General features: G+C 36.6%; 2 protein-coding genes across 2 annotated transcripts; one reads left to right on the forward strand and one right to left on the reverse strand.

Moving 5' to 3' along the window:
• The first annotated feature begins 134 nt into the window (after nt 1-134).
• LOC145220142 (cytochrome c oxidase assembly factor SCO1-like) lies at nt 135-1,823 on the forward strand. The gene is made up of 2 exons (XM_080087428.1): nt 135-746; nt 1,495-1,823. Exons 1-2 carry the CDS (start codon nt 135-137, stop codon nt 1,750-1,752), a joined length of 870 nt encoding a protein of 289 aa, XP_079943554.1. The 3' UTR covers nt 1,753-1,823.
• A 5,820-nt stretch (nt 1,824-7,643) lies between these two features.
• On the reverse strand, nt 7,644-10,685 carry LOC145219798 (neuronal pentraxin-1-like). Its single transcript, XM_080087108.1, has 5 exons — nt 10,586-10,685; nt 10,036-10,155; nt 9,688-9,959; nt 8,839-9,014; nt 7,644-7,878 (listed from the first exon to the last, which is right to left on the reverse strand). Exons 1-5 carry the CDS (start codon nt 10,683-10,685, stop codon nt 7,704-7,706), a joined length of 843 nt encoding a protein of 280 aa, XP_079943234.1. The 3' UTR covers nt 7,644-7,703.
• Between the last annotated feature and the right edge of the window lie 1,395 nt (nt 10,686-12,080).

Genomic DNA, 12,080 nt, shown 5'->3' on the forward strand with positions numbered 1-12,080 from the left:
TTGGGTTGTTAAAACCAAATGATAATGCATAATTTAACAAATGTTAGGAATACCATTAGCTTGTGAATGTGAACTAATTCATCTTTTTACTGATGTACAGCAACTTAGCAAGTAGTTAATTTGCATGCATAACCATGATAAGAGTTTTCAGGGTTTCTGGGAAATTTCTAAAGTTCTCTGTGGAAAACAGAGTTTCTGTTGTTAATTGTATTCATGCAACAAGTGTTTTTCATGGAAATGATTGCTGGAAGAATGCAAACAAAAATGTTGATAAAGATGTTGGGAGGAAAGCACAAATATGTTATCAAAACTATTGTTACCACAGTACATATTCCAAAAAGGTTTCAAAAAACCCAGAAGGAAGCCCAGTTAAATGGTATACAGTACTTTTTTGTGTATCAGTTGGAACTATAGTTATTCTATTGATGAAACACTTCAAGGAAAAAAAGGAAGAAGAAATTGACATGGAGACTATACATTCATATGGCACTCCAAAGTTGGGTGGTGACTTTGAGTTGGTTGACCACAATGGAAACTGCAAAACAAACAAAGATTTTCATGGCCAGTGGGTCCTTATATACTTTGGATTTACCCATTGTCCTGACATTTGCCCTGAGGAATTGGAGAAAATGGGAAATATTGTGGATACAATAAACAGAAATTCTATGCTTTCGCACATACAACCTGTGTTTATTAGTATTGATCCTGAAAGGGACACGCCTGCAGCAGTGAAGACTTATATTTCTGTAAGTTTTTCTGTTTTAAAGTGTGTAAAGTATGAATTCCCTTCCCTGAATGTGGCAAATTTGAATTTTTGAAATTTGCTAATTTATACCAGTTGTTACAATGACTAGCTGAAGTAAATTGGATTGTGGTAAGGTGGCAACAATGTGTAAAGAAAACAAACAAACAGACAGATGCAATGGATGGGTATGAAAAGGAATATTGAGTAAATTGCAAATAAAGCCTTAGCGTTGTGGTGATTCTGATTGTATTGCAGTAAATTCTGTGAAAGGCATGGTTTTGAGATTCAATTTTTTAGAGTTGTCCTGCCAAGCCAAACACCCTAAAATGGTCATAATGGCTATGTTCAAATTGTGTGAAATTGGCATATATAGTTGGTTTGCTATTTAAACCCACCTGTTAATGTTTTCGTTGCATAAAATAAGCCAAACTAAAATGTCCAAATTGAATGAGATTGAGATGTACCACACATAGTCTGACACACTTCACATACTTATTTTAGAAAATACAGGCTTACCATTTTTGCATGTGTGGGAACCTATGGGTTTCTGCTTACAGGACAGGGCTTCAAAAGCACCAAATATAACAAACAGGGCTTCAAAAGCACCAAATATATACTCCATGTAATTTTAATAGTAAATATAGTATAATCCCTTTACAAAATATACCCCCTGTGTATGTACAACCACATTGTGTGCCATTTTTGATTTTAGTTACTGTTTTTCTTAACCTCTATTAAATATGTTTTAGGACTTTCATCCCGAGCTGATCGGACTAACAGGCAACAGAGAACAGGTGGACAATACATCAAGGGCATTTCGAGTTTACTATTCACAAGGCCCTACGGATGAAGACAGCGACTACTTGGTTGATCATACTGTGATTATGTATTTACTGGGTCCTGATGGAGACTTCTGTGAATATTATGGACAAAATAAGTCAGCTGGAGAAATTTCCTCATCTATTTCAGCACTTATGACAAAGCATAATTTTAGTAAAAAGTCTTGATAATTGTCATATGGTGCCAAATAAATTTTATAATTGCTTTAAATCTAAAAATACATCTATGAGATAGTGTGTTGGAAGTTTATCTATATTTTTGTCAGTTTTAAAAAGTTAGTGAATGTTAGTTTGGCAGAGTTGTGAATATTACACCAATTTCCATAAATTAAAATTCTTCCTTACCGTATCATGATCAAATGTACATCAAGGATGTATATGTGTAATTCCTTTTTCACAAGGAACATATCATGGAGCAGGAGTGTGCAACATTTTTCGTTGGTAGGCCATATAACTAATTTCGGACCTCAAGCAAGGGCCACACAACTTTTTTTTCATGTGCACAATAATTTGGAAATTCTTCCTAAAGCATCAATAAATTTATTTTCTACAACATACAGAATTTCAGCGCAACACGGACTTTCGCAACAAAATAATTGTTTGCTAGACAAAGGAATTGTTACGTCACATTCGGTGAATCAGGCTACTTGCTGTAACTGCTGTATTAGACACCGGTTGGAAAACGCTGATTTAGCTTATATTTGTTACGTATAGTATAGCAACTTAGGAGATTTACCAAAAAGTAGTGGAAAATTTTTCTAAAATCTCAGAAAATTGCATTTTTTTCGTAATCAGTGTTTTGGTGGGGACCACACTAAATAGTTTGGCGGGCCGGACTGTGGCCCGCGGCCTTATGTTGCACGCCCCAGTCATAGAGCAAATATTAAGTGCTCTGATGCATCCAAGGACATATGCGTCCAACGCAAATAGTGGGATCAAGTAGAGGCTCTTAACTTTATTTGTAACTCTGTCTCGCATGCAGATAAAAACCGTGTTTTTTTTTGTGAAACACAAGCGCAAATCCCGGCGTCGATATCTCTTAAAATTTTGTTTAAACGGGCAATATGCAAAAAACTGAACAATGCGCTTAACATGAACATGTCTCTTATACAAACGTCAAAATATTTCAATCGTTTGCATAGAATAGAGGCCTCCAAACTACGTATACGGCCCGCGGTTCGGATGTCATTTCATCTGGCCTGCGAGAGCATTTGATTTTAGTGCATGTGTAATGTATATTACTTGCGAAAAACTAATGCTTGAGTTAACTGTTAAAAGACAAGTTAAAAAAACAGTATTTCTGCGAAAACATGTAGGATAAAGTTCACCTCAGAGCCTATTCACAGAACGCATAAAACGATCCACAGGCTATTTGCTAGACAGATAATAGGCTACTAAAAGTAGCCTACAATGCTTTCATTATTGTGCGCGAGCATACGCCTTTCTACGATTAATTGTGATTAAATAAATGACGTTTGCAAATAGGAGATTTCATATTTTTAACGCAATTTTACTATTTGACGGTAGCACCATGAATCAGATTGCACTCTTCTTGGTCCCACAAAGGCGCTTAGCAGACACGTTTGGAACGGCGCTGTGATAGGGCTTGTAACCTATGTGGCCCTCGCCTTTTTTAAAATTTTATCCGGCCCGCCATGAAAAAAGTTTGGTTACCCCTGAGTGGCATAGAAGGTTGTTGTGGATTTAAAACGTTTTCAGTCACTTTTCTGTTAGAAAACTTCAATGTGTCCTTATTTTAAAAGCAACCTATTTCTGGATGGCACTTATTTACTTATATGACTTCGTTAGTCATGGATCGGCACCTAAGGACAAGAGGGGACACTTGCCCTGTTTCGAATTTCAATGTACCTTAAATTTATCATATATTGTGGAAAAACCTGATGAATTAAAAAGCGTGAATAGGACGCGTTTCACACCGTGGAGTGTTTTAAGTTTCAATTGTTCAGCACTTATTTATGCCTAAATGAACATAGTTGTTTGATATCGTACACAAGTGTCATACTTGCCCTCTCTTGGAAAAGGACGCCCAAGCCGTTCTGTCGGCACCCAAGTTGTCAGCATGTTTCATCGATTGCACTGATGTCATCCGTACAAAATATGACCATACAAGTTAAAAATATTTTGCACCAGTGGTGTGAAATATAGCCCACCTTAGGTAAAGAAAAAAGGGATTAGTACCAGAGATGTACTTGAAGTCAGCACAAAAGGTTCTATTCTTGCTACCGTAAAATCCATCGTGGAGCTTACTATTGTTTTGATGCATCGAATCGTCATATTTAAGTTCTAGCCCAGTGGTTCTTAACCGGTGGGAAATTCAATTTTAGTGGGATATTTAATGTTTTCAGAGGGAAATTATCTAAGTCAGGTAACCAAACTCGGGCCCGAGGGTCGAACCCGGCTTTGTACGGCACAAAACATCAGTATAAAAATAACGTGGGAAATTCGAAGTTGGGGATTGAATTTAGTGGGAAACCACACCAAAAAGGTTAAGAACCACTGTTCTAGCCGAAACCAAATGTTCGCAGTATTTTCGAAAAAAGTTAAGTTAACGTAGTAGTTTATTACGTCACACGTAGTAGTTTATTACGTACTCCACGCATTAAACCGTGCTACGTTACAGTTTTTAGGTTATATGACCCTTGTGCGTCATTTTTAATGTTATTTGTCCGCTGCGAAAAATGTTTTGCCTTTAAACTTTGTGTACCTTATGCGCTCCTACCTAGAGCGTGATTTATCTTTCCTCGAGAGTGGACTAAGTCAGTGGTCCCCAACCTTTTTTTGAAGCGACCCAAATACTTCCCAAAATGTTGTTTTGTGGTTTCTCGCCACCCATAGACATGCGTAACTCTTACTATGTTGGTTGTATTTTATTTTCTCTAAATCAGGAAAGCTTAACGAAAATTATTACACAAGTTTGGAAAATTGAAAAATCAAAGAAACACTATCGTTTTTTGACAAAAAAAAATCGATTTAACCCAAGCTTAAGATCTGGCTCAAAGAATTATCAGCCAATACGACGTCACAAAAAGAATTTGCCATTATCACGCCAAGTTGTCTTAAAATTATTTTTGGGCAACAATTTAAAGCAGTTTGTTACATCATAGACAAAATACTTTTAGGTTTATGCGCAAACAATACCCTTCTTTTGTTGAAAACAATGGGGCATTACTCGGTAGAGGAGAATCCTATACATTCAACATCAAATTACACTACATTTACCAAATTAAATGATACAAATACTTCGCAGTTAGGGAAACGCTATTTCAAGGAACAAATTTGTTACCGTTGTATTTAAAAAGTATAACCGATACATTAGCCTAAATAAAGTTTCCATGTGGCAAATTGAATGCCTAATCTTGCTCTCGAAATCACAAAAAAGCACAAAATCTGCTTGTAAGATAAAGTTAGCTATGTTTCACCGTTCTTGCAAGGTTAAATATGTGTACGATCAGTTGAAATCGCTCCCCAACTTTAAAAACTGTCACCATCGCTCATCCCCGCTGAAGAACCCAGATTTAAAGCCCTGGGGAAAGAATAACTCTACGAAACAAAGTCAAAGAGTAAATTTATTTATTGTCACAAAAACAGGCGACCCAACAGAATATTCAGGCGACTAGGTTGGGATGGACTAAGTAGTACTGCCTTCATAAACGAATAACTTACTACGCGATGTTAATTATAACGCAGTGTTAAGGATATTTACAATGTGAAAGTTCACGATCATAACGACGCGTTTTGCCTATCAGAAGCATCTTCCATACAATTGTTAACATGCCAGAACGTTTATTGTGTGTACGTAAAAGATTTAATTTCGGCCAAAAACGAATAGCCGCCGACACGCAGGGGCTAAAGGGGGCACTTGTCGAAATATCTGAAGAATGAAAAAAAAAACAGAACAGAAAAGTCGATGAATATCTAAACTAGCGTTGTCTGTCTTATTAGTTTGTCTTATGGACGCCGGCAGATTTTTTTCCCAGGGGGCAAATTTTGACACATTCACACTGGCAGGAATATATTTCTGTATCAAGTAATTATGTACACATGGCATAAAATATTTGCAGTAGAACTGCGTCAACGATAAAAAAAATCCCCGCACAGTCACGCAACTGAGTAACATTTTGCACGTTGGAGAAGCAGAAAAAGCAAAACGGCTATGGAAACAACACAATTAAGATAGGCATAAACCAGGGGTGCACAACCTGCGGCCGAATAGACGATTTTGTGCGGCCGTGAACATGTTTATTAAAATATATGCACTGGCGGCCGTGACGTAAAAACAACTCTTTTGCTAAATATTTTGACTTTCAAACTGCACTAAATAGATTTTGTAAGACTGAAAAAGACATTACCAGCCTAGAAACCCCGTGCATCACACTTTACATACGCCTATTGTATGCAAACAATGCAAATAAACAGTCACCTTTTTGCGTCACAATATAGATTATGACGCATAAACAGCTCAGACTGGTCGTCAGACTGTTTAGCTCAATCTGTGGATCAAGTTCAGGGCTTTTTGGACGCCATTAGATGGTTTATGTATGTGGGACAAGCCCTATTTTCACATAATAAATTTAAAAACAAAAACAAGCAGGTAATTGGCGGCCGTTGGTGAAATAAAGATCTGCGATGCGGCCGTCTTTCCAAAAAGGTTGTGCACCCCTGGTATAAACAAAGCAGGCATCGTTAAAGGCGTTTGTTTAAACATTTGCTTTGACTGTATCAACTTCCCTTCTTAGAGCATTATCCTTTTTCAGTCAACAAGTTTTTCGAGAAAATATTGTAATTTTGGGATATTTTGAAATTCCAAGGGGTCAAGTGCCCTCTCATGCTCCTATGTGCTGGCGCCCATGTTTACGGTTCTGTTGTTGTTTTCTTTTTGCATGAGCAAATCGAATCGTATTGTTGATGCGCATTTTGTGACGTCACGTTTTCGATTCGCAAAGGCGTAACATTACATGGTTGCTGAACCAAATCGCATTCAAGGTTTTTAACTTTGCGCAAAAACGATATGGTGCGGTTACTGTAAAGTGATATACAAACATGAGGCCGGTTAACTGTTCAATATAAAGTATTTTTTGGACTGTTTGTCTGTTCTTCAGAAAAAATCTGAATTAATTTGTTGGCAGCAGTTGTTTGCGTCGAGTTTAGACATACCAAATGTATGAATTTGTTTGTTGGGAACTGTTAAACCCTCAGAAATTGTAGGAAGAAACATTAAAAAAGTATAGATCAATCTGACTTCATTTTCCAATAGTATTAATGCTGATTTCTAACTTGTTTCAGGCCATACAGCATCACATTAGAAAAGTCCTTTATATGAATGTACAACTCTGTTAAACTTTGTTTCATTGGAGTCTCTTGTATGTTATATGTATAAAAAACGACTAATTTGTATAACTTTGCACTAGTTGAACAAAGAACTTTAATAAATATGCAACTTATTGTATGGAATGCATGTTCAGCATTAGCTACAAATTTCCCCGTTATATTTGGCACCAAATTAAAAAAAACTAGCAATGATTTCAAGTTGACCTACTTGTTCACAAAAAAGTTCTCGTAAGCCTATTCGCACCTAAGCGTATTCAAAAATTGCATTTTTTATCTTAATCGGTGTGTTGGTGGGGGCCACACTCAATAGCTTGGCGGCCTGGACTGTGGGCCGCTGGCCGTATGTTGCACGCCCCTGGTCTAAGGCCTTCCTTGTATTTTTTTTCTATTGTCTCCCACGCATGAGTCTTTTTGACACGGTTCTTTGGCAATTTTCTTTAACAACACTTTCCATGCTCAACGCATTTTTGAAGTTATAGGTTAAATACCCTACATCTTACAAAGAACGAGCTAACAAATATCCAAAATTGTCTCTCTTTTGGCAAAAATATTACCACTACAAAACTAGCTCATTTAATTTTACTTACTTTCAAGAACTAACTTGCATGTCTCATTTTGTTACGTTTGTTTTAGCCAATTGTTGGTATTTTGCACATAATATAGGTAATAAACCATTGCGCGAAAACATGCAATTTATTACAGGTGGGCTATACATGGCAAAATAGAGAGAAAAACACGTAAAACATGCAACCAACACGTAAAAATGCATTTCAAATAGTCGGGCATACAGATTGTACTTCATAGGTTGACTGACCCCAAAACTCCACTTTTTCCAAAGTCATAGCCAAGATGAAATCAGATGGACACTGGCAAAGACTCAGCATTTTGCCCACTTCATCCGCTGTTAGTTTCCTCGGCCAAATCATGAAGTTGTCCACTGACCCACTACAATTATTTTTTATAAACCGTATATAGTTTAACTGCATTTCGGTAAAAATATGCATTTTTGAGAAAGACAAAAGTCATAATAGCGCCAGATATTTAATGTTCTATTGGACTATATTTTGGTTCTAAACAGTGTTTCATACCGGTACGGAACGGAACGTTATACCGGAACGAAATAAAAAATTTTTGGCTCAGGTACCGGAACGAAATACCGAAATAAAAAATATTCAAAATACCGGAACGGAACGAAATACCGGTATTTTTTCCGGTATTTCGTTCTGGACATTTGACATGAAACAATTGATAACAATTTCGCGCCGTTAAGCTGTGATAAAAAATTAGCCCCTGCAATCTACATCCGTTTGACCATCATTGACAAATGTTATGTGACGTAACAACTACCGACAATAATTCTTGTGTGTTGCAACTTTCTTTCTTTTTTCACTTAATCGTTGTAAAGACAACAAAGAAATGTTCTTTTGTTAAGACCGAAATACCGTTATAAATTTATTTCGGTCAGACCGGAACGAAATGAAAATATCGGTCCAGAACGTAATAACGAAATAAATAATTTGCTCAGAACGAATAACGTTAGTTGGTTTCGTTCCGTTCCGGTATGAAACACTGGTTCTAAAATAATATAAAATTTGCCTTTATTACTTCATAAACAATTTTAATATTGTAAGGGGTTAACTGCATAATTTCATACTGCAGTGCTTAATTCGAACGATATAAGTGCCTTACGGTTCATGAGTTTGTCAAGTTTTTTTTATATTCTACTAGTGCAATTGTATCTCTGTATTTCCGTTTGAAAAGCGAAACAAACTCAGCTCAACACAGTTGCACATAGGTTTAGCAACGGCTTTAAGTTGAGTTTGTTTATTTCGTTTGGGGAAAGAAAACATAGCGACACAATCGCACTAAAAGGAGTGTGCTTGACGTTTAGAGTTAAACCAATACCTCATTGACTGGTTAGGATCCAACCCTTCTTGATTAACTCTGTCCTGATCCTGTCCGAGTATTAATGATCCACCACCAGCAATAGGACGACCAGGGTAGCCAGCAGATGTTTCGACGCCATTAATATACACACCAAGTTGGTTGGATCGTGAATCGAACCATGCACAAACGTGTGTCTGTAATTTAAAAGAATTGCGGAGGTAACGTAAAGATTTTAATTTGTGGTGCTCCGAGACGCTATAGGCTTTGACATATAAGCTTAAATAAAATAGGTCTACATTTTAAACAACTAATGCTGCCGTAATTTTGATTCACGAAAAAAGTACCAGTTTTACTATTAGCTAAAACATATTTAAATCACGCAATGATTCAGAGTCACGTGGACATGGCTTAGCCAATTCAAAATACACGAACGTATATACTGTTTATCATTTTGTGAAACTTCATGGAGTAAGAACACATGTGGGAATTAAAGGTCATGAGAAACTTTTGACGACAAAAACAAGTAAAGAAAACTCCCTGTGGTTTTGCGGCTTGTCGCGCTCAAAAAAGTTTCAACATGTCTTTGTCTCTTGAGATTTCTCAAGCTTTTGCCGCTGATATTAAAATTAGTAAAATACCCGAAGGAATTACTGACGAAAAAATTATTTGTGGTGAACTTGTTTTGCATTTGTTTTTGTTCACGCACTTCCAAGTCAACACAAACAGGCTAACTGCATGTGGAGTAAGGTCGACGGCTAAACTATACTTGAGAGTAGAAAATGCCAATTTAAACTTAAGTAAACATTGCTTTTTAACTGATTTTTTTCACATTGATAATGAAACGAGACCCAAACATATCTTTTTTACCATAGTTGATTGTGGTATCGTCACAAACAGGTCGACTGCTTGATCTCCAACGTGAAGTGACAGAGCTGATGTGTGAACGCGATAAAACAGCAAGAATTCGTTGGCATGGGGCGAAGTCGCGTAGCTCATTATGGAATAATCGTGCCTTGTATCAGTGACGTTCACCCAGCCACATGCGGTTGCTGTCAAAAGTTTAGGAAAGTAAGGACGGTATCGCACAAAATCCTGGTTCTGATCACGCCTCGGCAGTAGGTAGCGACTTAGTGGACAACCTGTTACAACGACAATCAAAAAAGAACTTAAAATAAACCCACCATAAAGATAACATGTCATATACAGTTTTCTTACTGTGCGATGTGCCGATGTTTCCGGTTATAATACGTTGCTCCACGATAGTAAGCCTTGAATCAATTTTTCCAACCACTTTTTTTAAAGATGCTGCATCTGCAGTCTTGGCTGGAAAGTCATCTTTTTGTCAACACAGTATACAAATACATATTGTTTGTTTTTTTCGGAATCGCACATAAACAAATTTCTATCATGAATTCAAATTATTGCCACCGAAAGTATAACTAAAACTTTTGTGTTAACGATTAGCCTACATATTGAAACTAAGGGGTATAATATAAGCACGTATCCACGAAACATTTTTGGTACGATATTCCATGTTGTAAATCATTTATATGTCAGAATATCAACCAAATATACAATCGATGCCAGCAGTTCGTAGACGTTACCACGAATAGATTACAATTTTTAGTAATTTATAGATTGATCGCACAAAAAGTCAATTTTAGTCCAAACGAAAATTCAGTAAAACCAAAATAGGTCTTCACTTGTCAGTATTATAGTCGATAAAAAACACGATTTCGATATGAATCTGGTTATTACAACTTACATCCAAGGTTCAAGCTATCCGGAAAGGACCCTATTGGAGCACAGATCTGGACTTTTGAGTCAGAAGGTGGACATTCTCTTTGGCTTCGAGCAATTGACATTAAACAGAAATAAACAATAAACATAAACATATTCTTCCGTTGATCTTTAGGCAAAATCAAAAACTTTCTGCAAAAACGATTTAAAATAAGATAAAAAAAATGCTTGTTATTTGCCTTGCAGTTATTGTAAAAATGATGTTTACTCTGATCGTACACTGTAACTGCTGTGTCTTACTTTATCGCACGAGCCTTTAAAACAAGGCTTTTCCACTACAGAAAAAAAAATCAGTTCTCTCTCGGGAACGTCATGAAACTTTTATTTTTAGTTTTCTCCCCACAAACCAAACACCAGTTAACCATTAGGCAACATAGGCACGTGCCTACAGGCCAGTCAAAATCCAGGCCTCTTTTCTTTGTGACAATGATTTGGCAACACTGATCATTCTAATTTTTAGTTGACAACCCTGATTTTCGGGCCACTTATAAAATGTGCCTACAGGCCAGCAGACCCTTAATCCGGCACTGCCAAACACAATCTTCCTATTTTCTGTTGCCTTAAAATGACGTTAAAATGTACAACTTTATAACTATAACAATGTGCACACGTAATAAAATGTTTGTGTTTTGTAAATAGTAAGTATAGGGAACAACACACGCAGCTTGTAATACGATAATATAAGTAAAATTGTAAACAATCATTTCAAGGTTATGTTTTAATAATGGTTTCTCTTCCTAATGAGTCCGTTTTTCATTGCATTGTTTTCCTTTTTCACTTTCACAGCTCGTTGTAGCTATAGTTGTGATCAGTGGGGGAATTCAGCCGGTTCGCACCGGTTCTATAGAACCGTCTCACTAAATTTTATGAGATCAGCGAACCGGTTAGCATTTCTGGTTACTGTCAATGGACTTTTTGCAACAGAACCGGCTGAAAAGTATGACTTTTGTGATAGAACCGGTTGACAAAAAATTTCAATCCCACCACTGGTTGTGATAGTAGACTACTAATTTCAGTTTATTGAATGTTTCAAAATGCCATTTTTGGCTGGTAATGGTGTTTAGAGAGTGTGATGGCGTCGTTCAGTGCTTGATAAGGCTTACGCTAGAAGACACTTCAAATGTAATAATCCCCCCAAAAAACCAAAACATGTAATGTGGATATGACACACATTGTTCAAGTACTTCAAACTTAAATGCAGAAGACTCATATGGAAACGAAAAAAATATTAAAAATATGGCAAACAAGCATCCGGTTGCTATGCTGGTTCATGGAGTGATAAATAAAGTAAAGTTTTAAGCTATATCATGGGCAACATCCGTTGCATTTATGCATCAATCTGAATCAATATCCGGCTGGGTCATCATAAATTATATGCCACTCAAATCACACAACTCTTCGTAAACTGCAAATAGAATTAGGATTTTGCAAAAAGTGTTTTATCAACAACTACAAAAACA

This window comes from Phallusia mammillata, chromosome 3, assembly GCF_965637545.1.
Source record: "Phallusia mammillata chromosome 3, kaPhaMamm4.hap1.1, whole genome shotgun sequence".
Lineage (NCBI taxonomy): Eukaryota > Metazoa > Chordata > Ascidiacea > Phlebobranchia > Ascidiidae > Phallusia > Phallusia mammillata.

Excerpts from the sequence above, each read along its gene's own strand:
- LOC145219798 (XM_080087108.1), bottom strand. The coding sequence starts at position 10,685 with ATGTCAATTGCTCGAAGCCAAAGAGAATGTCCACCTTCTGACTCAAAA. Across the intron at positions 10,156-10,585 it reads GGATAGCTTGAACCTTGGAT|ATGACTTTCCAGCCAAGACT; the intron begins GTAAGTTGTAAT and ends GTTGACAAAAAG. Across the intron at positions 7,879-8,838 it reads GATCCTAACCAGTCAATGAG|TGGGTCAGTGGACAACTTCA; the intron begins GTATTGGTTTAA and ends AAATAATTGTAG.
- LOC145220142 (XM_080087428.1), top strand. The coding sequence starts at position 135 with ATGATAAGAGTTTTCAGGGTTTCTGGGAAATTTCTAAAGTTCTCTGTG. Across the intron at positions 747-1,494 it reads CAGTGAAGACTTATATTTCT|GACTTTCATCCCGAGCTGAT; the intron begins GTAAGTTTTTCT and ends AATATGTTTTAG.